This window comes from Ranitomeya imitator, chromosome 4 (assembly GCF_032444005.1).
Source record: "Ranitomeya imitator isolate aRanImi1 chromosome 4, aRanImi1.pri, whole genome shotgun sequence".
Lineage (NCBI taxonomy): Eukaryota > Metazoa > Chordata > Amphibia > Anura > Dendrobatidae > Ranitomeya > Ranitomeya imitator.
This window is the reverse complement of record NC_091285.1, coordinates 509,452,514-509,472,330: the sequence shown is the minus strand read 5'-3', so window position 1 is coordinate 509,472,330 and position 19,817 is coordinate 509,452,514. Positions and strand designations below refer to the sequence as shown.

Genomic DNA, 19,817 nt, shown 5'->3' with positions numbered 1-19,817 from the left:
AAAGGGAGCTATCATGATTACCCTTGCTCTGTCCTCCTGAATCTTCCTCAGTACTAAGGGAATTCGTGCTATTGGGGGAAAGGCATAGGCTAGCTGAAAGTCCCAGGGAATTAAAAAGGTGTCTAGGGTACTGGACTCCCCGTGGGTCGATCGAACAGAAGGCATGTGTCTTCCGGTTTAGACTGTTTGCGAACAAGTCCATCTCCGTGAGACCCCAAACCTCTACTATGTGGTTGAATACCGCTTGGTTTAATTCCCACTCCCCCTGTTTCAGCTGTGTTCGGCTTAGAAAATCTGCGGCCTGATTTTCTGTCCCCTTGATATGAAGGGCTGACAGATTGGCCTCTGCTAACAACAGGATGGACTTTGCTACCTCCATCAGCGCTCGAGATCTCGTTCCCCCCTGGTGATTCAAGTATGCTACCACCACCCTGTTGTCAGAGAGCACCCTCACGTGGTGGGAACGGAGGAAGACTAGGAAGTGGTTGAGCGCACTTTACTGCCAGTTCTTTCATGTTTGAGGAAACTAGTTTTTCCTCCTCCGACCAGGGGCCTTGGGCAATTTGGTCATGTAAGTGAGCCCCCCATCACCAAGGACTCGCGTCGGTAGTCAGTGTTTCAGATATCGGCCATACCCCCGGACACCCCTGGTTAGGTTGTCTGGATCCACCCACCAAGATAAGGAATGTATTGTTTGTGAAGAGATTTTTAAGCGCTTTTCTAAATCTCCCTTTAAGCGAGATTCTGCTTCTAGTATCTCCCACTAGAGATCTCTGGTGTGACTCTGGGCCCATTTGACTGCTGGAATACAGGCTGTCATTGACCCCAGTACGGACATTGCCTTGCGCAAAGTGATGACTGGGGATCCCTTTAATTGTGTTACCAGTTGAAATCATGTTTGAAACTTTTCCCCCCGGAAGACGGCATTCTTGCTTTATTGAGTCTACCATTATCCCTAGGTACTGTTGTACTTGATAATCCTGGACTTTGCTAGGTTCAACATCCAACCAAGATTTGACTGGGATGTCAGTACTTTGTCCGACTGTTGGCTGCAATGGAGGGAGGAATCGCCAACTACCAAGAGGTCGTCCAGATATGGGACTATTAGTATGTTTTGCTCTGTTATGTGAGCCATGACCTCTGCCATTAGTTTCGTAAACACCCTCGGGCTATGGCTAGCCCGAAGGGAAGGGCCCTGAATTGGCAATGCTTTAGTTCCCCTTGCATTAGTACCACGACTGAGGAATTTTTGGTGATCCGAGTGGATGGGCACATGGCAGTATGCATCTTTTAAATCGATGACAGTCATAAAAAAAAAAGACAGATAAAGCGTTCTGATTTTTGTTATCAGGTTTGTTGAACATGATGCCTCTTCCTTAAAATTTTTTATCCTCCTTTTTGATTTTTAGGGGGTCTTTGACGCATAAATTTTCTGCTCCAAAAGGGATGTCTATAGGATTGGTTGGGAAACCCTGGAAAAGCTTTTTTCTTGTGCCCTGCTTTCTCAAGAATGTCATCTAGGGTAGGACCAAATAAAAATTCTCCTTCACAGGGAATGGATGCATCTGTTTCTTCAATAGGGAAACAATTGCGACCCCCTTCTGAAGATGAAGAGGATGATGGAGAAGAGAGTGGACTATCTGAACTATACTGATCACCATCTTCCTCACTGGAACTGGACTCCAGGGATTTGCGTCTGCATTTATGCTTCCTTTTTAGACTTAATGTTTTTTAACGCATCTTCCACTTGGGTTTAGATTAACTCTTTTAGGTCAGATGCGAATCTTGGGGACTCTTCACATATAGTATTTGCTATGCATATGGCACAGAGCTTTTTTACCCACGTAGTTCAACAGAGCAGATTGCACATACTTGGTGTCTGGTTTTTGCAGTACATTTCCTCCCCTTAGAAAACATAATAAACCCCATTTAGAATATGGACATTCACGGAGGTCACTTACCCTCCTAATGTGAGGGAGATAACAGTTCTGGCTTAGGAGTTGCATCCTCGATTTGAACCGCTGTTGTTCTCCCGTATCCATTGGAGCCTCTGCTGCGCTGGGATCCTGAGCTGCGACGCTGGGAAGAGGCGTCCTGCTGCTGTTGCCGCTGCTGGTGATGGCGCTGTTGCTGCTGGCGCTTTTTTGGGGGGGGGATTGCAGAATTTCTTCTGCCGGCTGCTCCTTCTCACTCATGGTGAAAATAAATCGAGCACCGGCGTTTGGTTGGACTGCCTTATACTTCCGGGCGGGCGGCCCCAGAAATGACCCGAGCGCCTGTGCACTCTGGATCTCCCAGAAAGCATTGCGGCCGCTCGCGCACGTGCGCCTCACGTTCCGGAGCCTGGTCTCCAGGAGGGAGCGTCGGAACAGCCGCCGCTGCCTACAAAGTTGTGGCGCTTCCTATAGGTGACCGCCGCCACCACCTCCTGGGCCACGGACCGGCAGCATGTCGCCAGGCGGCCGCCGCCACCTATTACCGGCCATATATGGGTTACTGAGGGAGAGGCAGACTGGATCCTGCTTCACTGCCTCTCCCCCGCACACGGCCCACCGACCCCGGATCGTGGCCTTCGGGGAGGGAGAATCCGCCACGTCCGAGGCAGGGCCCCCCGCTGCCTGAATCCGGCTAGATGGAACCCCGGCATCCCACGACGACAGGAATGCTGCAGGTTCCCGGTCAGGGACAGGAAACCGAACTGATGTGGGAGAGAGGTACCATCTTTTTCACCTGTAGGTTTCCTGTCCCTGAGGGCAGATCCCTCGCTCTCTCTCCGTGGTGCCGTCATGGGGGTAAGAGAGCAGAGGACACACAACCGCTGTGCTAACACCACATTATCCTTTTAATGAATGAGGACCTAATAGAATGGGATTTACTGTTCAAGACCGCCATTACGGAGCAGAATGCAGAGCGGCGGAGCACAAGACGCGGAATCGAGCCATGCTTTGTAGTACATCTGAATGGCTACCATGTAACACTACTTTTTCACTGCGGTGGAAACGACAGAGTGGTTAACTCTATATTGGCATCATCTATCATTTGCAAAAAAACACATCTCTGATGGACACATTATGCAAGGAAGTCTCTGACGACAAGATGAAAAATAAAATAAACACAGCTTTAATAATGTAAACAGGACATTTTAAGGTTTTGTGCCATTGCCAAAAAGCAACTTTACCGCTCTATTAATGTGTCACACCAGGGGAACAAATCAATCTGAATTCACCTTACACATGTAAAAGCGTCCACCATGTCTGCGCTCATACTATGACCGTGCAGGTACAATAACCACATAGACATCAGGAAGTCAGCCATGTCCTAAAGTGCCTGCTATAGGGCTCATATGTGCTAATAATTGGGTGTAAGCCCACCCAAGCCAGTCGGGCATCACACCGAATCTGAATATTTCATATCCTACACAACATGACTGCCTGAGCTAAATAAGCCTGAATGTTCTATTTGTAAGTGTTCATTGGTTTCTTATTAGGTTTTTTTTCTTATTCATTTTACAAGTATTCACAAGTTGAAGGGAATCTGTCACCAGAATTTTGTTATGTAACCTAAGAGCAGCATGCTGTAGGGGCTGAGACCCCGATTTTAGCAATGTGTCACTTGTTGGTATGCACGCTGACATTTTGATAAAATCCCAGTTTTCTCTGGTGCAGATCTAGCAGTGCTGAGAATGCGGAGCTCTGTTACTCCATCCACATCACTGATGTACACAGAAAGCTGGAAATTGTAAATGGGCAGAAAGCTGCTAAATTAGTGGGGGAGTGAGGTTACACACAGATGTTGATTAGGGAGACCTGTAGTTATTATCTCCTGCTGATAAAACACTGAATTTATTGATACAGAAACACACAGCATAGTAAGTGACAAATCAATGGAATATGGCTCTCTACCTCCAACATCATGCTGCCAAACTCTGACAGATTACCTTTAAAGGGGTTGTCTAGTCTTAAACTACAAGTCTGCAGTCACTATGTAACTATGTGAGTGTGATGTGAGGATTCTCCAGTGCTGTGAGAGTATGTGACTTGAATTCCAGCAGTTATGTGCCAACTAGACGTTGCGGCCTCGCTCAATGCAAGCGTATTAAGGCGGGAAACAGACTAGTCTGAATGTGGCCGAGATTATGCACATCACATGCTTGCGGTCACAGCGTGCTTGATATGTGGACTCACTCGCCTGCAGTCACAGAATGATTGCAGACTTGTAGATTAGGACTAGACAACCCTTTCAATGTGAAGGTCTGATCATCAAAATAGTGGATCCTTACCTGTGTGGATCCTTCGAGCTTGGAATTATATAGATACATTCCCTCTTGGTGAAAGTGTTTTCGATCCAAGATTTCTGGGACTGAAACAAAAAAATACAATTAGATTTAAAACGGTGGCCTGAAATAGAAATTCATTTCATTCTCAATCCCAATCTATTTTACTATTTTCTTGTATACTTTAAAAATTCACTATCCTTCCCCAACTACTTTTTTTTTTTTCGTATTTCCTTTTTGATGGCTCCTTGTTTGAGATTCCCAGGGACACTCAAGCGAAGAGTCATCACGGGTTAGGGGTAGCGGTCACTGTCGCAGCCTCTGTCCCCTCCCTAAAACGAAGCGCCATAAGCGCCTTTCATTTCAGGGGCTGGGCTAGTCCCTGTGCGATGTTATCTGAGCCAGTAAGAGCACATTGTCTGTGCACATCGCGCAGGGACTAGCCCAGAGTCTGAAAAGAAGGTCAGCACTGACTGCTTCAGGTAGGGGACAGGAGCTGCGACAGCCTCTGCCTCCTGACGACACAGAGTATCCCTGCACTGGGGTTCTCAATCGAAGGCTCAAGAAAAAGGATGTAGGGGAAAAAAATAGTTAGGGAAGAAAAGGAATTTTTTAATTAAAGTATGTAAGAAAATAGTTAACATTTTAGCATAAAATAGAGATTTAGGACAATCCCATATAAACTAATAGGTTTTATTTAATATCAACAGGTACGTACATATGGTATTACTTTTACTATAACATTTATGCAAATAATCTGGGACAATTCACATTAACTGAAAAACGAAGCATCCTCTTTCCCCAAGCATCCCTGGAATAAGGCCTGATCCGGCCACAACCCTGAGGCTAAGTGCACACGTTCAGGATTTCTCGCAGAAAATTCCTGAGAAAACCGGACATTTTCTGCAAGAAATCTGCAAGAAAACCGCATGCGTTTTTGCCGCAGTTTTGCCGCGTTTTTTTCCGGACATTTCCCAATGCATTTAGAAGTGGGAAATCCGCAAAAAAAAAAATTAATGAACTTGCTGCGGTTTTTACCACGATGCGTTTTTTTTTTTGCGGGAAAAAACGCAACATGTGCACAAAACATGCGGAATTCATTCTAATTGATGGGATGCTTATTGTATGCAGTTTTTTGCGGTTTTATAGCGTTTTTATCGGGAAAAACCGCAAAAAAACTGCAACGTGTGCACACAGCCTCAAGATTCAAAGTCCTACTTCTGTGGGCGTCCATAAGCTACTAGATAAACTGCTCTTTTTACAGTGAGCAAATAACCGAGACTAAGGCGGCAGAAATCCATGCGAAACACACGTTTGAACATTCAGTAAGTAGATAACAGCCAAGTCTAAAGGCCCTATTCAGTATTGCGTGACTTTTTTTTTTAAAGTTTTTAATGTTTTTTTTTATCCATTTTTCATTTGTGCTGGTTAAAGTCTTGTTCATGTGTTCGTCTGTTTTTCAACATAGTGGGCAACGCCTGACGCTTCCAGATAACTTTTTAAAACCTTACACAATTTGGTGCAAATGTTCTGCACTATCCGCCCCTCTCTTTTCCAGTAGGATTTTATGGATGCCAGATATTTAGGTGCAATGTTTGCAGCATTTTGCAAAATGTTTGACTTAGGCTACGTTCACATTAGTGTTTCCCGATGCAGCGTCGGGAAACGCAGCGGCGACGCATGCATCATGCACCCCTATATTTAACATGGGGGACGCATGGACATGCGTTGTGCGACGCATGCGTTTTTTTTGCCGCAAGCGTCGGGCAAAGAAAACGCAACAAGTTGCACTTTTTTTGCGTCGAAATTTCGGCAAAAAATGACGCATGCGTCACAAAACGCAGCGTTTTTGCGTGCGTTTTGGTGCGTTTTTATTTACGTTGCGTCGCCGACGCAGCGGCGCACAACGCAAATGTGACCGTAGCCTTATTGCGCTAAAAATTACCAAAACAGGTTAAAGCCAAAAATAAAGAGCATTTTCCACTACGAAATACACATACAGTGGGGCAAAAAAGTATTTAGTCAGTCAGCAATAGTGCAAGTTCCACCACATAAAAAGATGAGAGGTGTCTGTAATTTACATCATAGGTAGACCTCAACTATGGGAGACAAACTGATAAAAAAAAATCCAGAAAATCACATTGTCTGTTTTTTTATCATTTTTTTTTGCATATTATGGTGGAAAATAAGTATTTGGTCAGAAACAAACAATCAAGATTTCAGGCTCTCACAGACCTGTAACTTCTTCTTTAAGAGTCTCCTCTTTCCTCCACTCATTACCTGTAGTAATGGCACCTGTTTAAACTTGTTATCAGTATAAAAAGACACCTGTGCACACCCTCAAACAGTCTGACTCCAAACTCCACTATGGTGAAGACCAAAGAGCTGTCAAAGGACACCAGAAACAAAATTGTAGCCCTGCACCAGGCTGGGAAGACTGAATCTGCAATAGCCAACCAGCTTGGAGTGAAGAAATCAACAGTGGGAGCAATAATTAGAAAATGGAAGACATACAAGACCACTGATAATCTCCCTCGATCTGGGGCTCCACGCAAAATCCCACCCCGTGGGGTCAGAATGATCACAAGAACGGTGAGCAAAAATCCCAGAATCACGCGGGGGGACCTAGTGAATGAACTGCAGAGAGCTGGGACCAATGTAACAAGGCCTACCATAAGTAACACACTACGCCACCATGGACTCAGATCCTGCAGTGCCAGACGTGTCCCACTGCTTAAGCCAGTACATGTCCGGGCCCGTCTGAAGTTTGCTAGAGAGCATTTGGATGATCCAGAGGAGTTTTGGGAGAATGTCCTATGGTCTGATGAAACCAAACTGGAACTGTTTGGTAGAAACACAACTTGTCGTGTTTGGAGGAAAAAGAATACTGAGTTGCATCCATCAAACACCATACCTACTGTAAAGCATGGTGGTGGAAACATCATGCTTTGGGGCTGTTTCTCTGCAAAGGGGCCAGGACGACTGATCCGGGTACATGAAAGAATGAATGGGGCCATGTATCGTGAGATTTTGAGTGCAAACCTCCTTCCATCAGCAAGGGCATTGAAGATGAAACGTGGCTGGGTCTTTCAACATGACAATGATCCAAAGCACACCGCCAGAGCAACGAAGGAGTGGCTTCGTAAGAAGCATTTCAAGGTCCTGGAGTGGCCTAGCCAGTCTCCAGATCTCAACCCTATAGAAAACCTTTGGAGGGAGTTGAAAGTCCGTGTTGCCAAGGGAAAAGCCAAAAACATCACTGCTCTAGAGGAGATCTGCATGGAGGAATGGGCCAACATACCACCAACAGTGTGTGGCAACCTTGTGAAGACTTACAGAAAACGTTTGACCTCTGTCATTGCCAACAAAGGATATATTACAAAGTACTGAGATGAAATTTTGTTTCTGACCAAATACTTATTTTCCACCGTAATATGCAAATAAAATGTTAAAAAAAAAAATGTGATTTTCTGGATTTTTTTTTCTGTTTGTCTCCCATAGTTGAGGTCTACCTATGATGTAAATTACAGACGCCTCTCATCTTTTTAAGTGGTGGAACTTGCACTATTGCTGACTGACTAAATACTTTTTTGCCCCACTGTAAATGTGCCACTGTGAAGAAATTGGGGAAAAATAAAGGAGGAATTGGGGTTAAAGTTTTTTCCAAATTGATATCCAAAACTACAGAGGCTCAGGCAACGTTGGCACAGAAATGTAGACACCGTACACTGCCACAGGTTTGGAAATCTTTTGATTTGAAAAGTGAAAGGTGATGTAAATGGGCACCGTGATGGTGGCGTTGCAGGAAGATTAAGCACTTACTGGCAGGTCTCCCGACAGACCCCTGGAAATCGCTCTGATCCTTAGCAAAGACCTCCTTTAAAATCATCATTAAGGACATTTTGACACATTGTGTTTTTGCTGCTTTTCTATGCAAGTTAAAAGCTGCGTTTTACAGTACCAGTAAAGCTATGACATTTCAGAAATCTCATGCACACACACATGGTTTTCGTTCTCTGACTGATTTGGTAAACTGATGCGTTTTTTGCAAACTGCAGCATGTCCCTTCATTCAACCATAGAAAGCAATGGATAAGTGCAAAACCGCAGCGAGAGAAAAAAAAAAAAAAAAAAACAACAGGTATTTTTTTTGCTGCATAAGGTTTTGCTGCATTTAAGGGGTAGGGTTAGGGTATTTTCAGCCATTTTAACCCTAAAAAACTTCCTAGAAAACACACAGACTCTGCATAGAAAACTGCATAAAAAAAAAGGATAAAAAAAAGGATCAAAAAACGCATCAAAAAAGGACAAAAAAAGGACCAAAAAAAGGACCTGCGTTTTCTGCCAAGAGCCAAGAACCGCAGCGGTTCTGCACCCATAGACCTCCATTGTGAGGTCAAAACCGCAGTAAAACCCGCAGATCAAAAATATATCTGCGGGTTTTACTGCGATTTGATGTGCAGAACCGCTGCAGCAGGAAGTGCGGGGGAGCGGGCGGAAGTGCGTGGGCGGAGTGTGGCTGCCCCCCCGTGCTCCGATCCCGCCCCCCGTGCTCCGATGCCCCCCCCCCCCCCCCCCGTGCTCTGATGCCCCCCCCCCCCAGTGCTCCGATGCCCCCCCCGTGCCCTAATCTCCCCCCCTTATACTTACCCGGCGTCCCGGTGTCCGTCCGGCCGTCTTCTCCCTGGGCGCCGCCATCTTGCAAAATGGCGGGCGCATGCGCAGTGCGCCCGCCGAATCTGCCGGCCGGCAGATTCGCTCCAAAGTGCATTTTGATCACTGAGATATAACCTATCTCAGAGATCAAAATAAAAAAAATAGTAAATGACACCCCCCCCCCCACTTTGTCACCCCCATTGGTAGGGACAATAAAAAAATTAAGAATTTTTTTTTTTCACTAAGGTTAGAATAGGGGTAGGGTTAGGGGTAGGGTTAGGGTTAGGGTTAGAAAACTGCATAAAAAAAAAGGATCAAAAAACGCATCAAAAAACGCATCATAAAAGGACAAAAAAGGACCAAAAAAAGGACCTGCGTTTTCTGCCAAGAGCTGCAGTTTTTTAAAAAAAACAGTCCTGAAAAAAAAAGGATGGAAATCCTGAACGTGTGAACATACCCGTCTGTTTTCTGTCCATTAGGGTAGACAAGTGCACTGATTGTTGTGAAGGACACCATATAATGAGGGGGTTCTAATTTGCAGGTGAAAACAAGGAGGCACCAAATGATGTGTGTGCTCCACCACCATAGAACTACCCTACAGACCCGCATCCGTCAGCAACATTTTACCCAGTGAGGAGGCGCCAGACATTGCCCAGGTAGCTTCACCAGTAATATGCCTAGGGTACTGCTTAGAAGAGGCTCTTAACATTCTGACTACAATGTGCTGTCAAATCATGCAGGAGGTTAGACCAGGGGTCCATGACTGTCTGCCATTATACATTTCTTACAATGAGAACCTTGCTTTTAGTTATTTGGGGGGGGCGTGCTCTTTTTCAGCTATGTGTTGCTGCTTACAAGTGGTCAACACCATGCCAGTAGTACATGCCTCTAGTAAAAACTCTGATAACGCTCACTGAAACACAACACATTAGGTGCCAAACACTGATTGCTAATCTCTCTGCATTGGAAACGTGACATTAAAAAAAAAAAAAAAAAAACTGTCTGATTCCGCTCTGCAGTCACTAAATGTCATGTTTACAGTTCAACATGAAAATTTAGGTGAAAGGTTGTGGACAGTGTGGAGCCCTTTCTGCCATGTCCGTATACTTTAATAGACATGGTCTTCACAGAAGGGCTGTGGAGTCGATAAGCCAAACCACCGACTTCAACTGACTCCTCAGCCCTGGTCACTGCTGACTATGTGCATAAAGTGCAGCACAGACCCATAGCAACTAAAAGCGGAGATCCTTAGATCAGGAACAGAACAGACATTTATAGGACATCTCATAACTTTCCCAAATTATGAGAACATTTACAGCACATCCTGCTTTGTACTACTGAACCCCATTATATATTTTAGGAGTCAGTCCATTTCTTACCCACTGACTCCACCAAAATTGACACCGACTTAGACTCCACAGCCCTGCTTCAAAGAGTAACTTTTTTAACCCCTGTAGTGGCGTTTTAAATGCAAGTCCTTTGCCCCTCGCCATTATCTCTCTCTCCAGCATATTTACCGTTTTTTCAGCACTGCCCCGGTGCCACAACGCCTTCTTCTGAGCGAAGCTTCCGACTGTCCAGAAGTCAGAAGTTACATCCTAAGGTCTCAATGCAAGTCTATGAGAACCAAAAAAAAACAAGGCTCTCAGATGTATTGAACAGTGACCTCCAGCAGAGCTCCATGAAACACTGGAGCTGCAGACAGGTCACTATTCACAGGAGGCCCACTGGAGCAACGCTGGAAAACAATGAAGGTGGTGGAAGGGGAGGCAGGGGAATTACGTTTAAAGGGAACCAGTCACCCCCCCCCCCCCCCCCCCCAGGGCGTTTTTAAGTAAAAGAACCACCTTCAGCAGCACTAAGGCTGCATTCTGTGAAGGTGGCTCTTATGTTTCTGATCCCTAGTAACACTGAAATATTGACTTTTATAAATTGGGCCCCATACCTATATTGAGTCCCAGAGGTATGGTGTCTCCCCGTTTCAGCTGCCTCCCAGCCGTCCATCATCCCCCTCTTGCATCTGTGCGCCGCCTCCTGTGTTGCTGTTACATGCCCTGCGCCTGCCCTCATCTCCCTCCTCTTCTTTCCTCCCTCGGCAGCGTCTGATGAGCTGACCTGCCAGTGAACTGCGTGTGGGGAGCTCAGCTCATCAGATGCTGCCGAGGGAGGAAGAAGGAGGAGGGAGATGGGGGCAGGCGCAGGGCATGTAACAGCAACACAGGAGGCGGCGCACAGACGGGAAAAAGTTTCCACGTGCGGTGAAATTGCAAAAAAAAAAGTGCAATTCCAGTTTGTTTTTTTTACCATGTTCACTAAATGCCATAACTGACCTGCCATAATGATTCTCCAGCTCATTACGAGTACATAGACACCAAACACATCTAGGTTCTTTTTTAGGTGGTGAAACAAAAAAATCCAAAGTCTTGCAAATAAAAAAAAAAAAAAGGCTCCATTTTCTGAGACCTGTAGCGTCTTCATTTTTCGCGATCTCGGCTTGGGTGAGGGCTTATTGTTTTGCCTGCCAAGCTGAAATTTTTATTGATACCACTTTGGTGTGCATATGATCTTTTGATCGCCCGTTATTGCATTTTTTTGCTACATAGCGGTGACCAAAAAAACGTAATTGACGTTTTAAATTTTTTTGTTACGCCGTTTAGCGATTGGGTTAATTGTTTGCATTAACTTTTTTATTATTATTTTTTTCATTTAAATACATACAGTTAGTGAATTAAAAAACATAAAAAAAAAACAGGTAAAACAAAATCTTAATTTAATTAAACGGTAATTTTCTGATAGCTTACTTTTAAAGAGATTGTTTACTACCTGGACAACCATTTTTATTTTTATTTTTAAATGAGGAGTCACCCAGGTAAATATCAAGAAACCATATGCTCACCTCCTACACCAGGACACCCGTGACACTTATGCCATATGAGCCCTGCAGCCAATCAGACGAACCTTGGACAACAGGTAGTGGACAGTTCCTTTAATATCGGCCATAAACGGCTTAGTACTTAGATTAAGGCTATGTGCACACGTTCAGGATTTCTTGCAGAAATTTCTTGAGAAAAAAACGGAAATTTTCTGCAAGAAATCTGCATGTGTTTTTTGCACGTTTTTACCGCGGTTTTTTTTTTGCGGATTTTTCCGGACATTTCCCAATGCATTATATAGTGGGAAATCCACAAAAAAATCCGCAAAATTAATGAACATGCTGCGTTTTTTACCGTGATGGGTTTTTTTCACGGGAAAAAAAAACGCATCATGTGCACAAAAATTGCAGAATGCATTCTAAATGATGGGATGCATAATGTATCCTTTTTTTGCAATTTTATAGCGTTTTTATAGCGAAAAAACGCAAAAAATCAGCGTGTGCAGACAGCCTTAAACTTCCAACTTATGCTCCGTTCACACTGGCATTTAGATCGTCATTTTTTCTGTTCTGTTACAAAAGAAAACCAGGTATTCAATCAGGAAGCTTTGCCACCGAATCTAAAGGAATAAATTGAGCTGTGTACAATTTTCTGTTTTGCAGCCTCAGTTCACGGAGCTGCGCTCACAGATTACTGTACTTTCATGATATGGTTATTTGCTACTTTGTTTCTACAGCATTTTTTTCTAACATGTATCACCTGTAAAAGCTGCACGGCCAATAAACGCACTGCAAAACCACAGCAATTTGTGGTAAAAGCTTAAATTCATTAAGACTGATATATGCAACAGTCATAAATAAGTGATGTGGAGTGGGATGCACCAGATTCACACGCCACTGTGACTTTAGCACACCTTCCCAGTGTCATGTGCCCCTACAGCAATGCTGCTCCAATCAAACAGGGAGAACATTTACGGGGTAAGTAATGCCACAACTTTTGAATTATTGGCTGGGCGCAACCCCCACTTTGGTGGAGCTAGTAAGGACTAGCATGAAAATGCCTTAAAGCAAACCTGTCAGCAGTTGATGTCATGTTGTCATTGTCATGTTGATGTTCTTACACTGATTAAAATGATACCTGGAGTGAAGAAATCAGTCTTGTGGTTCTTGTGTAATCAGTGTTAGACGTTTTTAGTTAATGAGATGCCCATGCTCCGGGGAGGCACTGTAGGCAAAGTCTTATCTTCCTGCTCTAAGCCAGAGAAACTAAGCAGATGGTTTCACCCTTGCGTTGGCTGGCCTGCGTACATCCTCTGTTAAGCTCCGCCTACTTCTACATTTGTCCTGCATACCTATCTTTAACATTGGGTACGCAGGGACATGCGTTGTATGCAGATGCGTCCGCATGCGGCATTTTGACATGCCTGCCGACCGCACGGGAGCATACCCGCAAGAGAAATGGTCATGTGTGGATTTAAAACCTGCACCGCAGGTCAGTTACAACGTAAGGCCGGGGTCACACTTGCGAGTGCAGTGCGAGAAACTCGCAGGAGAGACTCACATCAATAACCGTCACGGTCGCCGGCACTCGGGCCCGCAGCGTGCGGCTGTATAGAAATACATGCAGCTGCACGCTCCGGTCCAGAGTGCCGGCGACAGTGCCGGGTATTGATGCGCAAGTTTCTCGCACTGCACTCACAAGTGTGACCATATAATGAAGCACAGCGGGCATCAGATCTCTATTAATCCCAACCACTTTGCTGGAAATGCAAGACACCGCTGGGTTTTTGATGCAGCGAGACACAAGCAGCATCAAACAAGCACCAAAAACTCATTGTGGGAATGGAGCCAAACCCGGACAGAGACCGGAAAGCTCATTACATTGGTGAGGACACAGATCAGCAGCTTACTTTCACGTTTTATGTGCTTATACTGTAAAAGTTTTAATAACCTTCATTTATGTAGCATGCGGCAGAGTCAGCATAATGTTCTGTAACAGGCCGGTACAGGATCGGACCCACAGATGTACCTTACATTTACATATAGACACAGCGGCTCAGACAGCTACCCAGCGGTGTGCACACGGTCTCAGGTCGGTTATTGCTCCCATCATGTGAAGCCAGGCTAATTCCACCTGCTGTGGGAATGCGGCCCTCCCAGTCTGTTCCTGTATTTTTTCCACTGGACGGCCACGTGATAAGTCACAGGTCGGCCTGTGCTCAGAATGGCACCGCTATAGCTCAGAGGCACAAATTCCAAGCCATCAAGTGTCTTTATCTCACAATCTTCACTATGGAAATTACAACAGTTTAATCAATCAACAACCAAATGGGGGAAAATCTCTATTGCAGGCGTTTATGTACTGCCACTAACAGAAGGCGACATCCGTAGATCTGCAGCCAGATTAGGTAGGCGCGGAGCTCACAAGCAGCCACTGTATGCTGCCTTTCATCTGGGCAGATTATTCACACACGCAAATAAAAGCAAGATTTTTATTTAAAAAAGAAAAAATTAAAATTGTTCATATTTATGTTTTCATCTCTCGGGGATTTATTATTAAGACACCTAGTCCAATGAATCCATTGTAGAAAAATAAATAGAAGATCAAGCCATGATGGAATTTCCGATAAAGATCACTTATTTCGTGCTGCAGTAAAAGCATAACTGGACACGAGCCTCTGATCAAGCCGCCATGTTTCAGAATTAGCCCTCAGTCATGGCTGAGTGCATGAATGAATGAATGAATGAATCTGCATGGGCACAGTTAGAGCTCATGGTCAGTGGGTTCAATAAAGGAGCACCTTCTGCTTTTCGTATAATAAATAAAATCATGTCGCTTCATTTGGTTTACAAAAACGATCCAGTAGCCAAAAAAAGAACAAACAATAGCAACCTCTAAAGGTAGCAAATGGTTAATCCTTAAAGGGAACCCGTCACCATGAAGATGTAGTCCAATCTGCAGGAAGTATGTTATAGAGTGGGGGGAGCGCAGTAGACCGATATATGGTTAGGTCCACATATTTGGACACTGCAGGACACTTAAAAACAAAACAAAGATGCAATTGAAGTGTAGACTTTCAGGTTTAATTAACCCCTTAAGGCACATGGGTATTTCCGTTTTTTTTTTGCGTTTCAATTTTTTGCTCACTTTCTTTCAAGAGCCATAACTTTTTTTATTTTTCAGTCAATATGGCCATGTGAGGGCTTGTTTTTCCCAGGACGAGTTGTACTTTTGACACCATTGCTTTAAGCATTTTGTCTACTGGAAAACCAGGGGGGGGGGGGGGGGGGGAGGAAGGAATCAAAGTGCGGTGAAATCGCAACAAAAAGTGCAATTCCACAATTGTTCTCTCGGGGTTTTTTTGTTTGTTTTTTTACCATATTCACTAAATGCTAAAAACAGACCTACCATTATGATTCTCCAGGTCATTAGTAGTTTGTAGACACCAAACATGTATAGGTTCTTTAAGTGGTACAAAAAAATTCAAAGTTGAAAAATAAAACAACAAAAATAAAAAATGCTTCCATTTTCCGTGACCCGTAGCATCCACATTTTTCGTGATCTGGCTGGGTGCAGCATTTTTTGTGCACAGAGCTGGCATTTTTATTGACACCATTTTGGGATAGGTACGATGTTTTGATCGCCCGTTATTGCATTTTACGCAATTCTGGCGTTTTGATTTTTTTTTTTTCTTGTTACGCCTTTTACAGATAGGATTTCTTTATATATCATGATTGGGTGATTCTGAATGCAGCAATACCAAATATGTGCATTTATTTTAAAAATTGTTTTATTTTGAATGGGGCAAAAGGGGAGTGATTTGAAAAAAAAAATATTTTTTACCTGCTTCAATAGTTTCCATGGGAGACTAGAAGCTGCTACTATCTAATCGCTTGTGCTACACATAGCAGGGCGTCAGCCCTAGATGGCGCCCATAGCAGTTTGCCCTGGTTGTCATGCCAACCCATTGGTGACACTAGCGTCAGTGGGAGGAGCTAATGCGTGCATCCGGTTTGCGCAAGTTAAATGCTGCTGTCAGAAATTGGCAGCAGCATTTAACTAGTTAACAGCCGCGGGGTGCATCGCTCGTGATAGGTCATTAATGGGTTGAACAAATATGGTCAGTATTTGACATGAGTATTTGTAAGCCAAAACCAGGAGTGCAACAAATACTGAACGTGTAAAAGTGGCCTAAAGCTAAGAGTCTGCACTTTAAGCCAATAATGATTACGGTATATAACCATCTCAAAATACGTTTCGGTAAACAAGTAAAATGCCAAAACTTGTGTCACTGTCCAAATACTTCTGGATCCAACTTCATAGTACTGTAATAGATTCAGTATAACTTATTTAAACCACAGCTCTTTCTGGGACTTTCGGTCCAGTCCCATCAGTGATTGACAGCCATTCTCTGCTAGCACGCTTATACAAAAGTGGCTGTCAATCAATGATGGGACTGAAAATTCCAGAAAGAGCTGTGGTCGGCCTGGGATCTTTGCAGGCCAGGGAGCACGACAGAGGAGGCCCGCTGGTGTCAAATGAATGAGCATCCGAGGACGCACATTCAGTTGAAATGTATTGCGATGCAGAAATACATTTGTCTGCACTGCAATAGTTAACATGGCTGTCAGCTGACCTCAACGGGAGCACAGACATCGGCCGCTGATGATAACGCTGAAACTGACCTATGGTGTGGGTTTTTACTCTGCTGCCATTGCAGTTACATTACAATTTTACTTTTTAGAATACCGCTTTCAATAAGAGGGAACAAAAAGGACGGTCTTGTTACTGTGCAGGTTGGCACTATGTCGCCTTTTTTCTTCATGTGGCGTAGCGTATAAGTTGGAAAATAAATGTGGAATCTGCTCTAGAAATCAGTGGTAACTCATTTTCTGGAGAGAGGAGTCCTGACTGGAAGAAGTGATGGTGGTCCATGCCAGATGAAAAAAGAAGAGTGAAGATAAAGGACTTCACCTAGAGACGTAACCGGTAAGTCAGTGTGCGTTACCTGTACACTGACATTACATACTATGTACAGAGCTCCTGTGTATAATGGCACTGGTTATCACTATTACCTGTACATAATACACTATATACAGAATTCCTGTGTATAGTGTCACTGGTGACCACTGTATTACCTGTACACTAACTATATACAAAGCTCCTGTGTATAATATCACTGGTGATCACTATTACCTGTACACTATATACAGAGCTCCTGTGTATATCATCAATGGTGATCACCATTACCTGTACACTTACACTATATAGTGTATACTATATACAGAGATGTGTATAATGTAATCTGTGGTAACAGTACTGTGGTTTTTATTAATGATCAATATTGTAATATTTGGTCACTGTCGAAATATGTGGTCTGGTCATGCTGTGGCAGTATTTATCCCTGTATTTGGTATTATTAGCTAACTATGTGGTCTGGTCACAGTGTAGCGGTATTTCTACCGTGTGTGTGGAATTATTTGGTAGCTATATGCTTTTAATATGTGTTCTGGTTACAGTGTGGCGGTATTTCTCTCTTGTACAGCATGTGGTATTATTCGGACAATGTGTGTGGTAATATGTAGCCCAATCATGGTGTGGTGGTATTTCTCCCTTGTATGTGGAAGTATTTGATCATTATATGCTGGTAATATCTGGTTTGGTCATGGTGTGGTGGCATTCCTCCCTTGTACAGTATGTGGTATTATTCTGTTACAATTTAGAGATGAGAGAATTGGATCGGGCTATAGCGCTTACTGAATAAGCTGCACAGGGAACATGGCTTCCTGGATGACTCCGGCTGATCAGCTGTTCGGCTCCGCAGCTGCATGTGTCACAGCTACGACACATGCATGGAGAGCCTGCTTGTTGGGACTGTGACACGGACGCGACACAAAGCTGCGGAGCCGAGCAGCTGATCATTGGGAGCACTCCATTTATCTGGGTTCCCTCTGCAGCTTATTAGTTGAGCGCTATAGCTTGCCAAATAAGCAGGGACCCAATCAAAATTCGATTATCTCTAGTCACTATGTGGTCTGGTCATGGTGTGGCGATATTTGTTCCTTGTATGTGGCATTATTTGGTCACTGTGGTGGTAATACATAGTCGAGTCATAGCGTGGCGGTATTTCTCCCTAGCAAGCGGCATTATTGGTCTTGGCATAGTGGATTGTGTTGTTTATGTCGTTCAATTGTTCTTTCTGATATTAATTTGGAGAAGATTCTTTATTTAAATTAGTAATTAAATACTTGGAACAAGATGTACTTTAAAGGGGTTCTCTGGTGCAAACAAGTAATCACCTCTCCACAGGATAAGTGCCAAGTTCCCCATTAGACTGGCGCGTCATGTGTGACTTGACCACTGATCCCATTCATTCCCTGAGTGGCTGCGAGCACTGTCCTTGTTTTTATGGAAGCCCCAAAGAGAATGAATGGGGCTGAGGTCAGATATCCCACCTGCCGTTGTATTTTAAAATGGGGATAAAAAAAAAAAAAAATCCCGTCAGGGATAAAACACATGAAGTTTTCCAAGCCATTAAGAGAAAATAAAGGAACCTCTTACAATTCATCCTGTGTAGTTCTTACCCACGACTACAGAGCTGGGCGTTCGTTTTCTACACTGAAATGAAAGTATGTAGACAGTAGTTGACATGAAGACCATTGTTGGGACAAGTACCTTGTCCATCTCTACTGGAATTCCCCCTTGTTAACATCCAGCGAAAGGTCATAAAATGATATACTCCTCAGTCACACGCCAGCACAGAAGATAATAACGGAAGTGTGTGATCATCCACTTGTTTTATCTCCCCCGTTGCTGAGAATCTCGGCTCACGCTGCGCCATTCTATGCGATGCCTCTTGAAGACCTCCCAACACAAGGAACATGCCACCTATGTAGCCACCTTCTGAGGCCAACTAGAATCTAGAGTCCGGGCAGTGTTGGAAAGGAGCTGTGGGACATCAGTCAAAGGAGTACGCTTTTATTTATGTGTACTAAGCCGTTTTACAAAACTTTTCTTGGACAACCCCTTTAATAAGAACATATTAAAGACATGCCATATCCCCCACAGAAGGTCTCCTCAATAACTGTAAAAATACGGCAAAGGTCCAACCATTTCACAGTTAAGTCATGTTCACACTTGTGTTTTAACATCCCATTGGTCTGTTCGCTTTTTAGCAACAGACAAACAATGTCAAAAAATGGATCTCTAGCATAATGGATACAAGCAGAAGCAGAGGAACCCCACGCATTAATACAGGGTACGTTTCGGGTTCCTTGGAAGGAAGGAATCGTTTTGCATGCGGTGCTTAGTCTTCCAATTTAAAAACGGACAGAACCCAGACATAACCAATAATAATCTCGCTTGCATCAGTTATGCAACAGATCCATTGTTGGTATCAATTTGTGTCTCTTCCTAAAGACAGAACAGAAAACCTTCCTGTCAAAGCCCCAAGTGTGAACATAGCCTGAGGTTTGTAGGCGTAATTATTATGGAATCTAAACAGGTCAATATGTGAACCAAATGGGAGTTTATACATCTTCGTTATTGCATTGAATTACGGGTTAGGACACAAACGTGCTTACTACTTTGTACCCATGATATGAGCATTTTCATAGAGCAACTAAGCCCTATATCATGATGTGACTGATGCCATGTAACTGCCAATACAGGAATATACATGAAACACAGTACTTTATACAAATCATACTGGAAACTATACAAAAGCACAGGACATCCTACCCATATCTACCATTTTTCCTTTAGACCCACAACTCTGATCCATAAGGGCAAGTTTACAAGTATAGCACCCAAAAATACTACCACAAACCACACAGGAAAAAGGAGAATTTGCTGTAAAATTTTAAGCCAAAAAGATTGTAGAAACTATACAAAGGTCTGGTTAATGACCTTTTCCCTGACAACGTCCATTATTTTATACAAAGCCACTCTACAGCAATGAACCAGATCGACAGCATTTGGTATGAATGACACGACATGGATTGCATATTACAAAGG

At 43.8% G+C, this 19,817-nt stretch overlaps 1 protein-coding gene across 2 annotated transcripts in view; it reads right to left on the bottom strand.

The window, feature by feature from the left end:
- The window catches only part of TRPM7 (transient receptor potential cation channel subfamily M member 7), a 208,753-nt gene that overhangs the window by 152,960 nt on the left and 35,976 nt on the right, over positions 1–19,817 (bottom strand). For both annotated transcript variants that reach the window (XM_069766069.1, XM_069766068.1), the window contains exon 2: positions 4,280–4,359. In XM_069766069.1, coding sequence (XP_069622170.1) covers positions 4,280–4,359 — 80 coding nt within the window. The remainder of the gene's footprint in view (positions 1–4,279; positions 4,360–19,817) is intronic.